This window comes from Colossoma macropomum, unplaced genomic scaffold, assembly GCF_904425465.1.
Source record: "Colossoma macropomum unplaced genomic scaffold, Colossoma_macropomum, whole genome shotgun sequence".
NCBI classification, from domain to species: domain Eukaryota; kingdom Metazoa; phylum Chordata; class Actinopteri; order Characiformes; family Serrasalmidae; genus Colossoma; species Colossoma macropomum.
The window spans coordinates 18,460,639-18,480,262 of NW_023494798.1; the positions used below are offsets into that span (position 1 = coordinate 18,460,639).

Genomic DNA, 19,624 nt, shown 5'->3' on the forward strand with positions numbered 1-19,624 from the left:
CTGTCTCAAGAGACGTGTGTTGGTTTGTTTTACTAAACACTTGATTGTTATCAGCCTTTCCTCAAGCAAATGGCCCCGCCACTTCCCCATCCTTTTACTTCAGCCTCTGAAAAGTGAGTTTTCCTTTAATGGAGTGTTCCTGCTATCGTGTCTGTCAGTCTTGGAGCGAAAGGTCACTACGAGACAGTCTGTTGACCCACTTTATATGATGTACCAGGCTGAGGTCTGGCCTGAGGCATTCTCCAGCACTGAGAAATGCCAGTTGGAGCCAGATGGATAAGCATCAGAATGCCTTTTTTCGCAAGGGAGAAGAAACTCTGTGATAAAAGAATAAAAGAAATCAAATTTACTGCAGGCCAAATTACATTTAGGTGCCTGCTGAAACAATTCAAAGGAAGATGGATTGAAGACACTCGTATAGCGGTGAATATGTGCTCCGTGTTAACATTTACCCATATGAGACTAAAACATTGACATCAGCAGAGTTTCTTTATATGCACGCAATGCAGCGAGGTTGCCCTGAGCATGGAAAAATAGTGGAGCGAGGTAATTTTATTATGTAAATCAGGTAAGGAGAGGTGGCTGGACGTGACGGGGAATGTGGCTGTAGTGAGATTGGGTCTGGCTGAGTCAGGACAAACAGGCCGGTTGTGAGGAGCAGGCTTCTATCCAAACCTCTTAATGACAGTCGTCGACCCCCTCCTGTCTAGAAAAGCCACAAAAATCCTTACATTCCTGCATTGAAATAACATAAACAGATGGAAGGATTAAGATATTCAGGAGAAAGAGGTAATGTTCAGTTCTTTCCATGATACTTTGAGGTAAGAATGAATAAACGAATAAACTAACCAACAAAGGCATAAAATATTGAGGGAAGAGGTAGTTCAGATTCATGACAGTCTGGTTCATCGAACCTAGCAATCTAGCAACTTAGCTTTAATATTCTTAGCCTTTAGATGTCACAGTTATTGGTGGTGATGATAAAATAATAAATAAAATCATGGCATCATTTCATATTCATTGTTTTTCATTTGTAGCTCATTACAATGAGCAGAAAGATTCTAAACTCCAGATTCTGTCAATCACATATTCATGTTTATTAGTAGGAGATATTTTACTTCTTATGATCACTACTTATGATTTCTTTTGTGTACAGTCTTGTTTTGCCGAAAGAAAAACAGTCTTTTACATTTTTACTATTTTATTATTATTTCTTAACATCAAAACAAAGAAATGTAGACTCAAATCTACTGATACAGAATGTAAATGTATAATTTGTTGTGTAACTATGTAACTATTATGTTATTATATATGTAGGTACCTAATTAGAGTTATGGTACAGCAGAACAACAAAAATAACTCCTAAAGGTTTAAAAGACAACTTGGACCATTTTGAGGCTCTTGTTTCTATATGTGAACCCTTTTCAGGCCATATTGAAGCCCTTTACTGACTTTCTATAAAAGCTTTTGCAGATCCAACACAGAAAGTTTGAATTTTCATTATAATTTAATTTAGTGCCACACTTTATTCATAAAGCATAAGCATTGGAAGGGCAAGAATATTACTGACTGCGTGGATATTAATGGAGCAGTTTTCCAGCGCCAAAGCTAATACAACAGGTTCCAGGATTCTTGTTATCATTGCTGTGTTTGCATGGATCTTCAGACTGCAGAGATATCTGAGGAATCATTCAAGATGCAAAAGGATTTTTCATGTGTGAAAGCTGCATACAGACTCCCGAGGACAATAAATAAAATACTTTAAGAACGCTTTCCAAAAAGAGTAAGGTATTCCATTTTTGTATATCAAAACCTGCTTATCATTTCATATAGTTTAAGCTCTGTATCTTGTTTTTGTTTCCATCTCACTTCATAATGCGTCCCACACCACCTCAGCATTACAGAGAGAAAAACATATTTTTTTATCATTCTGATGCAGAGTGTGTAAAAGATCCCATTTCACTGTTGTGTTGTTGCTTCCTTCCTCCATGTGCTACTTTTCATCATCTCTCCTGTGTGGATAATCGGGCCTTCCAGGGCCTTCCACCTTTTCTGGAAACAACCTTGACCTCTCCTGATGCATGGCAAATGTGTGCAGGTGCAGGTACTGAAGCGGAAAATACTGATTCTTTGAGCTTTATGGGCATGAAACACATTGGCTCGGCTCACATAATGGAGAATGACTCGAGTGGATATTGCCCAAACAGGGAACTAACCCTGTGTCTGCATTACAGACCCAGATGGCTGCATGGCTAAGGAAGCTCGACGGGGGCTTATGAACCTTCTGGTCCTCTCTGGATAAGGTTACGGAGGCCAAAATCATGGACATGGACGCACGGCTGGAAATGTGAAAGTTATTTATCCGTGACTCATCCAGTCCACATTTGTCAAATTCCATCTTGGGTTTGAATTGGGAATTTATTACAACACTGCCAGCCCCCCAAAAGATTTCCAGCATGTTTTTCAGCAGATTTTTTTTTCTCTTCAGATGAGCTGAGCCCTATGTAGGCCTTGAGGAAGGATAATATTATACTGTAAGTTTCGTCTGAAGCGCTTCAGCAAGTTTTAAAGGAGCACACAGTGAAACTGAGATTCAGAGATGAGCTCAAGTTTCTTTTCTACACGGTAAGCATTTCAAGGTGTGAAGGACAGTACATTTCCCACTGAGAAATAAATGTCGGCACCCCACTGTCTGAACGGCCGCCTTGGGTTGAATTACTATACTCGCATAAATGCCACCTTTTAATGGTGCTTTTTAATTAAATAGAAAGCGTCTTGCTCTCTAAATGGACGTGTCTGTAAAACTGCATCTTTAATTTCCTCTCTGCTGGAATGTACATCACAGTTCTAAAAGTCTTCTCTTCAAAGGTCACCTCATTTTTTACTGCCAGACAATTTCAATACTCTCCCTTCAGCTTTGAAAGTCTATGAACCACTCAAAGCCCTTCTGCAGGTGGCCAGGCACACAGCTAATGCTGGCATTTCTCCAGTCCAGAAAAAAACAAGGTTCCTATACGTCATGTTCTCTAATTCTCTTCTCAGGCCCTTGCTTTGGGGTGCACTGTAGAGGAGCGTTTATTGCTTATCAGCATATAAAGAAACAGTAGTAAGATGCAATATGCAGTCTGCAAATCTGTTCAGCATGATAGAGGCCAATATGACTGGACTGAGCCACCCACACTCCATCTTTACCTTTTTAGCAGCTCAGCTCCACCGAAACCCAACCACACTTGACAGAAACAGAAAGCGAGGGAATGTTATTAATGACCATGTCGCCACTTCCACTCTCATGATGATGGATGCACTGGTCTTACTATCCACTCCATCTATCCATCAGTGACCAGTCCTTCTCCATTACCACTTCAAACCTAAGTGAGAACATGATTTAATACCGTTCACCTGCTACAGCCCTGCTGACGAGGCTGTTTTCAACTGCATGCATGAGACAAATGAGTTAATGGTCTCCCTTGTGGCTGTTCACCATTAGAAATAACAATCACTAGCTGAGGCGCAGATGAGATATAGCCCACAACAGCACTGAGGGAGACGCTAGGAGACAAACATATGTTTTGTGCGTGCCAGACTTGAAAATAATGAAACATTTTTGGCTAAATTACTCGCACCATTTTCTCTCATTTACAGTCTCACACTGAACAACACTGTGGAGCTGATGTTGGTCATTCTGCCTAAGAGAACGAACCTAATCATCCTGGTTCTTACAGGTTTCAAATGATATTGCCCAGAGCTTGAATTATAAAATATTTTTCTTATTTTACGGTCTGTGTCTACTAGCAGCTATGCTTCGCTGCATTCCTTTTATTTGAATGGAGAGCTCTACCGCATCGCATGATGGTTTGCACGAAAATCTGCCTCACCTAAGGGTGGGTTATGTGGCAAACATACAAAATCATGATACTTTAAAAATTTCACAATACACAATACGTATCATAATATTAGGTTTTTGAGAAGTGGAAAAGATAAGTCTTATAAGTTAGAATAGAAAACAAGCCCCAGGGGTGCTATATTTAAAAAATACTGTCAAAAACTGTGAATACAATAACATTTTTATATATATTCATTGTTTCACATATTGCATATGGCACTAAGTCCAATTAAACAAGACTAATTATGCTTTCCTTGACACATGCAGTTGGTCGGTGTTCTTTATGTACTGTTGATACCCAAAATATGCTCAGAAATGCATATTGTAAAATCATTTATCACAATAATGATAAAATATCATCATATTGCCCATCCCAAAAAAAGGAAGATTAGATAAGATTCGATTAGATAAACTTTAAGATTCAAGCCAGAAAGCAAAATATAAACAATATGGAACTCGTAGGTTGCTGGCTAAGGTAGCTAGCTTGCTAGTGAGACAAGCAAGCTAACTGTGTGGAGGACTGATGCATTCTGAAAGTTGCTTAAAAAGCATGAAAGCCTAAAAAAACATAAGGCTGTATTTTAGTCTCATTGTAAGCTTCTGTGCAACAGCACACAGTGCATCAGATTGTTTACTGCCCCAGATATGTTCAATACAGTTTCTTTATTTCCATAACGCTACAGAAATGAGTTTCAGTGTGCCAGACTCTTATTCTTTTTAGTTTTCTAGTTTTGGCCAGTCAGCTCTTAGATAGTAATTAAAAATTCTAATAACTGAGAACTTGTTGTATTTTTATTATTAGTGGCAATAGCAGAGGCAAAATGTAGCATAGCTGCAGTTGTATGCAAACGTCTGAACACCCTCAGGTCAAATTACATGTTTTGTTTATTTTCTTAGTGGAAAAATGTTAACACATCCTGTACAGAACCTCTAGAAAACATTTTCTGTACATTTTAGTGCACAATTTCTAATTATTTGCTGAATTTAATGCGTTGGGGTAAAAAACATAAAATATAAAATGTGCCATAACTTCAGCACAGGCCGCATTTTGTGTTTTATGTTTTCCCCAATTAGTTAAATTTAGCAAATAAACAATAACTGTGTGTTAAAATGTGCAGAAGTGTGTTCTCTACAGATGATTTTTTAAAATTATTTCAACTCTACAAATAAGAGGGCGATTGTGGTAGAGCTACCCTGGTAGGAGTGGGAATAGCAAGTAACTAGCTAGCAAGATACATATATATATATATATATATATATATGTGTATATATATATATATATATATATATTCACATTGTCAATTGGACTCACCATGTCCAGTACCAAGTGTTGGTTAGATTACATTCTCTGCAATGATGGAGCTCCATCCAACACCTTTTATATGAGTTTTAAGTGCTGTTTGTGATCCAAATTTAATCAATCAACATCAGTACCTGAGCTCACCTCACTAAAGCTCCTGTGGCTGAGTGCAATCAAATCCTCACAACATGTTCCAACATAGATGTTCCAACATGTAGCATAAAACCCTCCCAGTAGAGTAGAGGCTGTAACCCCTACAAAAGGGGGACAAACTTTCTACTAATACCCTTTCAGAAGAAATGTCTTTCACTGGTGTGTAGCCAGCATCATATACTGAAGCTACACTCTACACCAGTGGTTCTCAAACTGGTCCTTAGGGACTCCCCAGTGTTCCACATTGGTCCTCTTTGAGAATCACTGCTCTACACAAACCATACTACATCAAGTGGTGTGGCAAATGAATTTATAGGGCAGTTCATACATTTCACAGTGTGAACTATATATATGAACATGTTTATATATAAGTATGTATGTATATATATATATACATACTTATTTTAAATATTTTAAATTATTTTAATTATTATTGGAATTTTTAATAACTTTTTGCATGGGGGGGGGTGGTTAAAGTCTTAACGAAAGGGTCAAACCCTGCCAAACCCCTTTGTAGTTCGCACTCTGGTTTTGACACAGCCTTAGGTTCTATTTGGTGTACTGTTTATGTTAAATCTATCATGGAGTGGAATGGCCACAAAAATGCAACCTCGGCGCTAGTTCATTTCTGTCATGTTTGTGGTTCTCCAGCTTCACTTCCAGACAGCAGTCACTCAAGCCTCAAGCCATGGACCTGCATCCGTAATTACCTAACTCACAGGGACACACACACACACACACCACTGCCCCCTAGATAGAAGAGATGAAGGCCCTCGTATGAAACACTAGATGTCATACTGGATTTCCCTGACTGTACACATGCTTTCACTCAGTGCTGGAACCGCATGAGTGTGAAGCTGGGAGAGAGCAGGCCACAGCCACAGCACCCAGGGAAATGTGGGGCAGGAAACAATGTCATAATTCAGAAACTGTAAGTGGAGTGAAGCTAAAGCAGAGCCCGACTTAGGAGGGCACAGTAACACCTCAGCCGAAGGGCCCTACTGTTTGCTCTGTCTGTAAAACATATTTCAGAGGCATTTAACACCTTGATAAGCCCTGCATAAGCATTTACATAAGCCATTCCTAAGGAAACAGCGGAATTTGCTTCATGACTATAAGTACAGTAATAAAGACTTTGCTTAAGGACATATACTGTACAGGCCATATGCTTGACTAAATTACTAAACACCTTGGCAAGCCCTGCATAATCATTTACAGAGCCTACTTCTATGGAAATGGATGAAAATAATTTAAAAAATAGTAATATAGACTTGCATATTGTCATATAATCTATAGGCCAAAGGCCTGAATATTACCACATGTACAGTCATAAAGCAAATTGTACAGTTTACCAAGTTTGTATAACACATTTTACAGATATATAACACCTTGACAAAACCTACAGAAGCATTTACACAGGCCAACTCTATGGAAACTATTAAAGAATTTATTTAATGACTATAAACATAGTGTTATAGGCTGGCATACAGACATATACTAGATCTAGATAGGCCAGGGGGTTTCTACACTTTTTGTCTTGGGAGGTCAAAGCGCAATGTTTGTGGTGGGCCATGGGCCAAAAAGACAAAATAGTATGCAGATACAGCTGGTAGGTAGATTGGGTTTTGGAAATGTATTTTATAACATTATACTATGATTTGTACTAAATCACTTATAAATGTAATTTCAAAACTGCATAAATTATATATAGTATAAAGATATTTTTGTTCTCTCTTTGCGTGAGGGTAACTTTCTGGCGAGCTAGATCAACTGTCCTTAGAGGCTGACATTGGCCTGCGGGCCATGCTTTGGGCAACACTTTTAAAGGCCATGTGCCTGACTGAGCCTATATTATTACATTTATCATCATGAAGCAAATTCTACTGTTCTACCCTAAGAGGCCTACATAAGCATGTACACAGGCCATTTATTTTGGAAACAGAGGAAAAATAATAAAGACTTTGCTTTGTAATTATAAATATAGTAATATAGAATTGCATAAAGCCATGTAGTGTATAGGCCACATACCTGACAACATTACTACATTCATAGACACAAGCAAACCCTACTTTTTGCTTGAAAAAAGTAAAAAAAAAGAATCATTATAATAATAAAACAATAATTTGCGTTGTGAGTATAAGCACTAATACAGAGTTGCATATGGACATACAACGATCAGGCATAACATTATGACCACCTCCTTGTTTCTACGCTCATTGTCCATTTTATCAGCTCCACTTACTATATAGGTGCACTTTGTACTTCTACAATTACAGACTGTAGTTCATCTGTTTCTCTGCATACATTGTTAGCCCCCTTTTACCCTGTTCTTCAGTGGTCTGGACCCCCCATGGACCCTCACAGAGCAGGTACTATTTGGGTGATTTTGGGTGGTCATAATGTTATGCCCGATCGGTGTATGTCTGACTATATTCCTTGTTTCTATAGCAAATTTCAGAGGTATTTAACCTTGACAATCCCCTATTTGCATTTATTTGCATTTAGATCATTTTTATGGAAATCATATGTAGGCTGTAAATTAGCATGTAGTCATATACTGCGTGGGCTGTAGTAAGCTATGCATATTTACTATGTGTTTTATGCATGATAAAATTGTATGAACTTGCTGCACACCTATGTTTGTTTAATTTTATGTTTACTTGAGAAAATACAGCATGGCCTGTCAAATGGAATCTTGCACACTGTAAATGCAAATTTGGTATCTTCTCTATAATTTTACAAACCCGTTCATTTCCTAAAAGAGTACTTCTGGATCTAAACAGTCCAGATTTCATTCAGTAATGAACACTGTACAGCTGTAAACAGACGCTCTATTTAACCTTGCATGACATTTTTTCAGTCTATTGTTTATTTTTTATATTCAATATTAAATATTCACATGCACAATCCAGAAAGACTGTTTCAAGAAACAAATACACCAGCAGAAACTTTTTGTAGGGACAGTTTAAGGCAAAAGCACTGTTGTTTATGTAAAAAATCTGAATTTGGGCTGCCCTTTGGGCTATGTACATGGAATTATTTTAGATTAAGCCATGCAGTTGCAGAGCAGCAATCCACACATGGTACTTAGCAACTCAAAATAAACAACCACTTTCCTTACAGCACACTCATGCCTTGAGGACACAATTTAAATGTGTTTCACTGTATGAGGCATCTACAAATGGATGGTTTACAGTGAAACAGGGACTACAGCTCTGTTACTGTGATCACTTTAATTAATTCCTCTAATGGATTACATCATAGTGTCCCGCTGCCCTGTGAATGGCTACATTGAGGCCTGCTTCGCTGGACTGGGCCCTGCTATTGAAATAGAATTGCATCAATATTCACTGGACCATACTGCATTCTTTGTCTCTGTAGCAACTCCAAGATTGATTCTCTCTCTTTTGCTTTCTTTCTTTCTCCTCCCCACTTTCTCTCCTCCCTCTCTTTATTTGCTTCTAACACTCTCTTGATTTCTCTACTTTTTATGGCTGAGCTTGAATCATGAGCAGAAAAGGCAACATTTGCTGGTTACTTTACTTCATTAGTAAAGGTATAAGAGAAATAGTAGATGTTACAGCTCGTTATATGCTATAAAGTTTTGCAGTGATGGGCTTTAAAAAATGTTCTGCCCTCACTTGCCAGCAAATGTGCTTTCTCGGCACATAACTGGAACCTTGCAGAGACAAAGCCATGATCTTTTCTGTGGGCCCTCTACTGGAGGTTTTCAAATTCAGCTCTACACTGACACTGATCATGCTTACTCGACAAAAGTTTGGGCCAGGCTGATCCAAATAGTTTGTTTCTGAATACTAAAGTTCCAAAAACACAGTAGTAGTTTAGAATATTTATTTGCATTTGAAATAAATACTTTGCAAATACATAATACTATTTGGATGTCAAATGAAAGGCCTGGAAGTCTTTAGTCATCTGCTGTAAGACAAACATGAATATTGGAAGCATTAGGCAAATTACATTTAAAACACTTAGGGCCTGTTTTGTGGACATGGATTTAGCCTAGTCCTGCACTAAACTGCAATGTCATAGATGATTTGCCATTACAAATCCTATTTTGTCTAGGTTTAGGCTTAATCTGGGTCTAGGAAACTGGCCCAAAAATATATTGTTATGCCTTTCAGATCATGTAATTGCATTATTTTATAGGCTACAGTTTCATAAACAAAGTTGTTTGTCCTTTTGACTTGATCAACAGAGACATAACCCAAGCAGAATAACTAGCTTTCTGTTTTCTCCACAGATGGCACTCCTGTCACCCAAGGTGAGAGTTCTGGTCTCTGCTTTATTTAAAAGGACCTGATTTGTGAGACTCATACCAAACAACCAATGCAGTGTGTTTGTGAATTCTGCTATGGTCCCCTGCCCACTGTCAGATAGTTTACAACCACCTGAAAATGCTCTCTGTTGCATCAGAATTTAGTAGTCTGGACCCATGTTGTCTACTATTAAGCCCAGTCTAGGACTATGTACAACATTTTCAAAAAAGTTGTGATGCTGTGTGCCCATTTTGAATTTGATGCCAACAACACGTTACAAAAGAGTTGGGATGGGGTCACGATTACTACCGTGTTTCATCACCTCTTCTTTTAACAACACTCTGTAAGCGTTTGGGAACTGAGGAGACCAACTGCTGTAGCTTTGAAAGTGAAATGCTTTCCTATTCTTGTTTGATATAGGATTTCAGCTGCTCAACAGTTCAGGGTCTCATTTGTCCTATTTTTCATTTCATAATGCACCAAATGTTTTCAGTGGTGACAGATCTGGACTGCAGACAGGTCAGTTTAGCACCCGGACTCAGTCACAGTGTCCATGATTTCCAAAAAGAATTTCAAATGTTGATTTTGTCGGACCATAGAAGACTTTTCCACTTCCCCTCAGTCCATTTTAAATGAGCTCAGGCCTGGAGAAGGTGGTAGCATTTCTGGATCCTGTTTATATATGGATTCTTCTTTGCATTTTAGAGTTTTGACTTGCATTTCTGGATGCAGCAATGAACTGTTTTCACAGACAGTGGTTTTCAGAAGTGTTTCTGAGCCCATGCAGTGATTTCCACTACAAAATCATGTCTATTTTTTAATGCACTGCCGCCTGAGAGCCCAAAGATCAAGGCCAGCAAATACTGTTTTTTGGCCTTGTCCCTTGCATACAGAGATTTCTCCAGATTCTCTGAATCTTTTAATGTTATTATGTACCGTAAATGATGAAAAACAAAAGTTCTTTGCTATTTTACATTGAGAAACATTATTCTTGAATTGTGGCATTATTTAATCGTGCAGTCTTTCACAGAGTGGTGAACTCCTCCCCATCTTTACTTCTGAAAGTCTCAGCCTCTCTGGCGTTTTTTTTTATACCCAATCATGTTACTGACCTGTTGCCCATTAACCACCAGGTGTTTTATAAGCATTACACAACTTTATCAGTCTTTTGTTGCCCCCGTCCCAACTTTTTTGGAACATGTTGTTGGCATCAAATTCAAAATGGAAATATTTTTCAATAAACAATAAAAGTTTCAACATTTGATATGTTGTCTTTGTACTATTTTCAATTAAATATAGGGTAAAAATGATTAGCACATCATAGCAAGTTGTTTTTATTTACATTTTTGCACAGCGTCCCAACTTTTTTGGAAATGGTGTTGTACCTTGGAAGAAAAGCAAAAGCAAACAAACAAATAAAAAACAGTATTACAACAAAATATTTGCCCTGTCGAATTATGTTACTATGTCGGTTAGAGTTCAGAGACACTTACAAATGTATAATTTTTTTTCTGGTCAGACTATAAAAGAGATATTATCATAGTCATATGCAAAAGTTTAAATATCCCAGGTCAAATTATATGTGTTGATTTTCAAGGTGAAAATACATTATTTACAGGGAACAAATGTAAATACATTTTTAATGCACAATTTCTAATTATTTGAGTTTAACACATTGGAAAAAATAAAACATACAATATAAAATGTACCATAACTTTTACACAGGCCATATTTTATGTTTTCTTTGTTCCCAATATGTTAAAGTCTTCAAATATGTAGAAATTGCACACTAAAATTACCAGAAAAATGCCATATTTACATTTGCCCCCTGTGGAGAACGTCAAAGTAGAGGTCAAACATGATTTGCTGGGGTGCCCAAACTTTTGCACACGACTGTATACAGCAGAAGACCTCTTCTTACAATATAATTTAATATACGAAACAGAAAAACAACGTGCTGCTCTAGAACGTATCTTTCTTAGCGCTTCTAAATAAGCCTGGTTTATTTTTAATCACATTCCCCTGATTCCACTTGTTATAACGAAGTCCAGTTTTATTTCCAGTCTCATTTCAGATAAACACACATTATCAACTTAATGTGATCATAATTCAGACACCCACAAATATCCTGTATGGGCTGGGTGCTGATGTCACTGCGCCTCTTGTCGTGCGTGTCATTTAGAAATAATAGAATGACTGAGTTGTGGAAATGAGGCAGTCTGTTGATGATTGGTCGGGATCCTCGCCGCCGCACCACGTGACCTTTTTCATCTTTCATCCCGGCTGAGGGAGCTGAGGCGGAGGAGGGGTTCGGCGCATGCGCGTTGCGCGCAGCGACCACACGCGGCTCCGTCTCGCCGTTTATTCCGCGTCCACCATGCAGCAGCCAAACAGTCCCGGTGGAAGGCCGAGCAAACGCAGGCTGTCTCACCGCACCTCCTGTCCCTACCACCGGCTCTCGCTGTGGATCAAGACCGCTCTCTCCGCGCTCAGTATGGGTTAAAGGGCCGCGGCACTGACGGACTCTGCGCTCGAGGATGGGGACTCGGATTTTTTCTGCTTTTGGCAAGAGACGTCCTGACGAAGACGGAGAGAGCAAATAGAGAGAGGGTTCAAAATCACCCGCTTTCTTTCGTTTTCCTTTCCTCCGTTTGCTCTCTATCTCTTTGTGAGAGATGATTGCAGATCTGGTGTGCAGCGCCGTGGCTCTGGTCCTGTACGTGAACACGCTGGGCGCCGATTTCTGCTACGATGACAGGTACACAGAGGGGGCTACAGTAGCCCTCGATAGTACAAGCTCCCCTGTTGTGGGCAGGCTAGTGCCCACTGATTTAGGTGGAAAATAAGCTAGCTGAACTGAGAGCTGTGGCTTCGGCTTTTGTACGTGTTTGGGAGTAAACACAGTTAGTGTGAGCATGGCGGATGGAGCATGACTTCTCAGTGATTTACTGCGATATTAGCGAGAAGCTGCGAACGCAAACAGGGCACAGCACGGTACAGTACACGGCTGGAGCTGGGCAAGTTTCAGCAGTGCTTAAGGGACTACTACAAATTAATTAAAAATGTTTCAATTACTGAAGCGAAATAGCCTTAGCGAAATCGATTATTTCAGTAAGAACAGCCACCGCTAGTCACCCCTGATTTATGGTAGAGCCACGCGGCGCTCACATGAAGGAAAAAACAAAACAAGCCTTGTTTACCTTGTTTACTTCGAGCTTGTTCGTTGAATAAGCTGAATGTAGGTCAATTAAACTCATTTGATCTATTTGTTTTCCATCAGTTCAGCAACAGTACCGGTGCTGATCATCAGTGAAGAGGGACTTTCACATATTTAGCCAAATAAGACAGAAATAAAGCCGTGTTGTTGTGACTTGAACGGATTAAAGACCCTGTTAGCCCCCGCACGTGGACGCGAATTAGCCTGTTTAGCCTAAAAGGGTTTAGTATTAATTTCTAGACCTTCATTTAATCATCTCGTCACCCTTTTAGAGCCGTGTTCAAGCTCAGTCTCAGTAACCTGGAGCCTATTAGACCTGTTTAAGGCACATTTCCAGTCAGGCTGTGAGGGAGCCCTGCGGGTTTTATGAGGGACTTTTAATGCTGGATGACTTTCAGCCTCCGCAGATCGCGAATTTATTCACACAGAGGCAAGCGATGGAGAGTTATCATTGAAAATGCGCGTAGCGGTGTAGTTATCAGTTTTTGATTAAAATGTCTGTCACCACATCAGTAAACTGGGAAAGCGTCCTCTCCGCTCAGCTGGCCTGCTGTAATCTGTGTTAATGTACGGAGTGTTAATGCATGTTACAGGCGCTTCTTGCCTGTTGGAGGACCTGCTGTGTACAACAGGCTGCTGGAGTAAAAAAGGAAAAAAAGACGAACCTGTAAACGGGGTGCTGATGTGATGACAACAGCCAGATAACAGCCATTTAACACCTAAATCATTTATTGAAACTCTGAATCACCTAAGTATTGATATTGAAAACTATATTAAAGCTTTTGCTGTTGAAGATGCATTTAATTTTTATGCTTGACTTAAGTGTGCAACCTTGAACATGAAGATTTATAGCAAAAGAGATTGCAAAAAGAAGGCAATTTAAGGTGCGCTGTTCATTTCTGTATCCTTCCGTCAGAAGAAAAACCTCGTATTTCCAAAATGGTAATTTTACACAAGATGGACACAAAAAAACACCTTACGTTTTTCCATGTCATTTTGGGCCATTTCTTTTGGGCCATTCATCATGTAATGTACACAAAACAGGCATGTCAAAAACTAATAAATGGACAATGTTTTGAGCATCTTAAGTGCTTCAATTAATAATAGCTCACTTTAAAGCGTAGTAGTTTTTAAAGAAGAAATATAGGCTTGTTAATCGAGGTTTTAATATTGTTATCAGAAAGAAAAAAGTGGTCTTGTGCCATCTCTTCTTGATAGAATTCTGGCGTTATCTTTTATTTGCTTCAGTCACAGTGTGCTCATTGGGTATTACAGTAAGCCTCAGGATTTACAGAGTAATACTGTATAGCAAAATCAGAGATTATATTAGATATTAGTCCATGCCCTGCTGTGTTTGCTGCTTGTCTGTATATAACCTACCAGACACACAGAGTCAATCACGTGTCTAGTACAGGTAGACGGTGGTATACCAACCGTACATCACTGCTTTTTTGCTGCTGTAAGTGCAGCAAGAGCGATTCTGTGGTGTGAGGCTGAAAGGCGACTCATAGAGACATCATTCACTAGTAGGTGGGTGCCGGAGAACAGTGAAATGAATGCTCAGAGCTTAATGATAGCAGGCTGCTCCTGGAACACACGTAAGGATCTACTGTTGCTTTAGTGATACTTGACAATGAAATGGTTTTAGTGTTATATCTGGAGCACCTATAAAGGATTACACATTTTCCTCCCACGCCACAGAAACTGCAGGCTTGTCAAGTATCGATGCGAAGATTCACTCTTGAAGTGATTTTTTCCGCTCATGTTTGATCAGCATTGTGTGAAATCTGTACTGTTGTTTTAGACGGTTGTGTATGTAGGCTTGCATTTAGTGACCTTCGTTTAAAAGCAGAATCACAATTGGTCTCCCAGCATCACCTGGAGTGAAGTGAGGGGCGAGGGAGTTGAAAGTAACCTCGTCAGGCTGGTCCTGGCCAGTGTAACGTGGCTCCGGCGAGTTATTTGTTCATTCGGGTTGAGAAGGAGCAGATGCGTTGTGGGTAGGAAAAGAGATGCCTGATATCATGTGTATGTGAATAGGAAGCATGTTCAGACCCACTGTACAACCTTTAGAGCACCACAGGCTCAAGAGGGCTGCCTTTTCTTCCACTGCGGAGGTAATATTTAACTGAACAGAACGCTATCAGATAACCTAAGCCACGTAGCTGCTTTATTGAGGCCATTATAAGAGCTTGGAGCATTGTAAGTGTGCTATAGAAGGCAGGTTATGGCTTTTAACATTCATACAGAAAGCATGGCACTTTTCAGAATGTTGGACCTGCACTGATATTGTGATCAGAGTAATGTACAAAACATACATGATATAAAACGCTCACACAGAGCTTGTAAAAGATGATATAGGTAAGATTGGGTTGAAATGCAGAAAGTCAGAATAAATAATGGATGATTGCATTTTACTTTCCACCCACTGACTGCTGGGATAGGCTCCGGCTCCCCCCGCGACCCAGAAGGATAAGCGGCTTAGAAGATATGTGCGTTTTACTCTTTCAAGGTGTATTTATTTATTAATTAATTAATTAATTTATTTATTTATAGGTGTCCTCACCTAATATAGTAGGTATGACCATGACCTTAATGTCACCCTTTTCATTTTTTCCAAATGTGAATTCTCTCACATAGTACCATTCCCACCCCCCCACCCACCCAAATAGAGCTAAATGCAGTATACAGTACTGGAATTTGTATAAAGCCTGTCTGTTAGAGAAATGGAGAAAGGTAAATGGGCTTTATGAACCATAAGAGAACTCTCCTCCTAGCTAATGGTTAAATGTTGAAATGTGATGCAGAGCTCTGCTAAAGTCTATGGAGACCGTCTTGGAGACATCAGTACTGAGCAATGCCAAAGAATATACATTATGAATCTCTCTCTCTCTCTCTCTCTCTCTCTCTCTCTCTCTCTCTCTCTCTCTCTCATTTATGCAAGCCTTTTATAGTAGTAATTTTTCACTTGTATTAAGTCATCGCAGAGCCAATTCTGTATCGCCTTGTTGTGCAGCCAGTGCTATAGAGCTGCAAAAGCATAAATCCTTGTTATTTATTCCTATCACTTATAAAGGAAAGCATTCTTTCCCATAGGCTATCAGTGTTCTTGGTGGACGGCGAGCACGCTGTTGGCATCCTCACTCATGTCCGTGCTTATTTGCTACATATGTGTAATAAAAGCTAGTGAGCAGATGCTGTAGCATCTACTCATTGGCTTCTCTTATACCTGTATTTTGAGTCAGCAGGTTTCGTGTTGAAATTATAGTCTGTGGTAATCAACTGTATGATACAAGTGAAGCAGATTGAGATTTGGTTGCTTATTCCTTTAAATAAGCATCTCTTTAGCATTGTGTTGTAGTCTTCTGTAGGGGGCTCTGCCTTTGCTCTGTGTCCTCCATTGCACTGGAGCCTGACACCTGTGCTGGGGAGTGTGAGTCATAACTCACAGGGTTCATATCTCTGGTGCTGTAAGCTCACGCTGAGGCCAGAGATGGACAGATGAGCGGCTAAATGGATAAATGCCAGATATGAATTATGCCTGGTTTCTGCTACCTGCCATGAATCTATCCACAATCCTGACAGATGAGCTCATCTGAGCAGTATTGCTTGCCGGAATAGTGGTGAAGGTTAGAGTGGAGAGAGCAGCTGATCACTGCTTCTTCTTCGCCATGTTGGCAATGGCTGAGTTTAGGGCTGCACAATATATCATTAGTTAATTTCTATAGCAATGTTTCCCTTTTGAAAGAAGCTGCAATATGCAAATGTGCCCCCTGCTGTGAGCATCTTGACCAATCACAGTTCCAGGTAAGTGTTTCTGTGGATGTTTCAATTCACAGTGTTTATGTAATCCAACAAAAGTAAATTTTTGAGGTCAGAATTTTTCGGCCATTTATTCATGTCACATTATTGATTCACCACTGTGTTCATCAAGTGCATCACAAGTGCAATATGTAGCAATGTAATTGCAGTGTCAGTGTTTAGTTTATACAGTACAGAGCTTAGTTACATTTTGGCAGCTAGTATTTGAGGTAACACTCAGATAATCACCTGGTCTTTAGCTTATGGAACTGAATAACTATGAAATTCATCTAACTAGCCTCTCTTTTCAACATTAGGCATGCGCATTTCAGATTAAGCTAAGACATGGACCACAAATCCATTTGACAAGGCATGAATGGCACATGGCAATGTAAAGTCTTTAAAACGAAAAGGCATAATATGACTAGCCTAGTCATATTATGACTTACTTCACCTCATAACTTTTAGCTTGAAAACAGTGAGTTTGTGAAGTTAGTTTACAAACTGATCTCAAATGTGGCAATAAGATAATGTGGAAAATCTATTTTATTATATCTATATTAGTGGTGACATGCTAAATTGCCTGCAAGGTGTGAGTGTGTGTGAATGTACATATCTGTGTGTCTGCCCTGCGATGGACTGGCGACCTGTCCAGGATGTTTCCTGCCTTCCGCCCAATGACTGCTGGGATAGGCTCCAGCTCCCCCTGCGACCCAGAAGGATAAGCAGCTTTGAAAGTGTGTGTGTGTGTGTGTGTGTGTGTGTGAGTGATGTAAAATATTGTCTATTGTTTGTCTGTGCTTTCTGCAACACTTCCTGTGTTAGCTATGTGGTGCGGTACTTCACGTCCTGTGTGCGGTAGTCTTTAGACGGATTTTCTCTGTTCGTGTCTTTGGACTAAAAAGAAAGGCTCTTCACGGCTCTCTGGAGGAGTATGGAGCTCAGACGTGTCATAGTGCTGAAATGTATAACATTAGAGAAGGGCTAAGGCCAGAAACATACGTCCCGCAGGTACACAAATGCAGACAATTTAAACTATGCTGAAACTCGGTTTATCGCTGTGTTATAAAATGTGTCGTAAAATAATTCATAACGCAACACAAGCGCAAACTGCATTTTGAGAGTTACAGCACGGTGCGGTATTACAAGAGCCAAGCCTGGTCAAACTATCCTGTACCACCAGTGTGGTCAGCTGTCGAAGCTGACGAGCTGTTGGACGAGTCTCTCGAGTTAAACATGTATATGGTACATCGTTGCTTCTTCACTCTGATAGAGCTGGGAAAGCCGCTCACACTGCTCTGCTGCCCACATGTTTAGTTGTTGTGGCTGTTGGAATGACAGTAAATCCCATTTTGATTTGTTCTTAATTGCCCCAGGAGTACTGAGTGTTTACCATTGAGTGTTTTAACCGCCACAGTAATGTAAGCATGCACGTCTGTACGGAAGGACCAAGTGTTTGCGATGCATTGACCGGGCATTGTCATTTGCATTTGTGTACTTTAGTTGAGTATGTTTCTGGTCTTAACTGCTTATCAAAAAATTGCAATTCATTACTTTTAAACTTTCATGACTGCTTAAAAAATTGGGAATTGTGGTTCATCCATATTCAACAATTCTAACACTAAACTTGGGGGGTATATCACAAAGCAGAATTTCTCAGTTTAGCCAGATAACTTAAGGCCAAAGTCAAGCGTGTCCAGTAGGAAAAGAGCTCAGGGAACATTCTTGGTAAAGTTTTCTGGCTAAGAAAAGAAATCCTGCTTTGCAGAATACGCCCCTGGTCCTAATCCTAACAGTTACCCTAACATTGTTGACGATCAGTATCTGTTTCACTAGTTTAACAGTTTGGTTATTTGTAGATAAGATACACTGCGCTAAAATGCAAATCACAGGAACTGAGGTTTTCATCAAAATTGAAGTAAAACTGAGTGAGAATCAACGTTATCTTTATTAAACTTTGCACAGGATTAAATAAAACAGACTGTGAAACTAACAGTAAGTACAAAATTCATGCAACATCTGAAGTTCAGATTCTTCTCTTACTGTACGTTTACGTTAGCAGGTAACAGAGCAGTTATTTCCTGTGGAAGTTGGCAACTTTTTGCCATGATTTAGCGACAGGGAACAGAGGACACACTGGCAGTTAAGATTGAGTTGATATTTTCTGAACTTTATGCAAATTAGCTGAGACGCAGCACAGCAACAATCTAAATGATTGGCTCAAACAAATTCCTCGCAAACACGGAGGTCCGAGGCCCACAACCAATTTCAAAACTTATAAACAGCGATATGTATGTAGTAGATTGTTGTTGTTTTTTTTTTTTTGGTTTTTTTTTCTTTTTTTATTTATTTATTTATTTTAACATTTTCTTGTGAGAAGCTTTACAGTCTACACAGTGACATTAGTGACTTGCCTCCTAATGTGAATGTATGGTTTGTCTGTGTGTGCTGTAGGTCTGTGTTCAGTGCCTTTAACGTCTTAAGGAAAAAGGTCACAGTTTTAGCATTTCACGTAGAGTATGCTCAGTGTTGTGTTTCTGCAGGCTTAGCCTCACTGCATTTATTTTGTTTCAGAGTGGTCAGCGTGTGGTTGGGTTTCCAGGGCCTGAATGCTGGGGCCTCAGGGATGAACTGGTGTGTGCGTGGGTGCTGGAAATAGGCTAGTGCTGATGCTGTGGCTGGTGTGGTGTGTCTGGAGCTGCCCTTCTCAGGCACTGCTGTAGTGTCCACCCTGCTGCACTGTCCACATGCTCCATGAGTCCATGGCTGTGGCGAGAACCAAGGGCGGTAACCCCAAACTCAGAACATCTCTCTCTTTCTCTCCCCCTCTCTTTCTCTCTCTCTCTCTTCTCTCTCTCTCTCTCTCTCTCTTCTCTCTCTCTCTCTCTCTCTTCTCTCTCTCTCTCTCTCTCTCTCTCTCTCTCTCTCTCTCTCTCTCTCTCTCTCTCTCTCTTCTCTCTCTCTCTCTCTCTCTCTCTCTCTACCTCGAGCGC

At 39.8% G+C, this 19,624-nt stretch overlaps 1 protein-coding gene across 1 annotated transcript in view; it reads left to right on the top strand.

Annotated features, from left to right (window-relative positions):
- The first annotated feature begins 11,972 nt into the window (after window positions 1–11,972).
- The window catches only part of tmtc2b (transmembrane O-mannosyltransferase targeting cadherins 2b), a 136,980-nt gene continuing 129,328 nt past the window's right edge, over window positions 11,973–19,624 (top strand). The window contains exon 1 of the mRNA XM_036584743.1: window positions 11,973–12,371. Within this exon, the coding sequence (XP_036440636.1) occupies window positions 12,289–12,371 (83 nt within the window). The 5' untranslated portion in view covers window positions 11,973–12,288. The remainder of the gene's footprint in view (window positions 12,372–19,624) is intronic.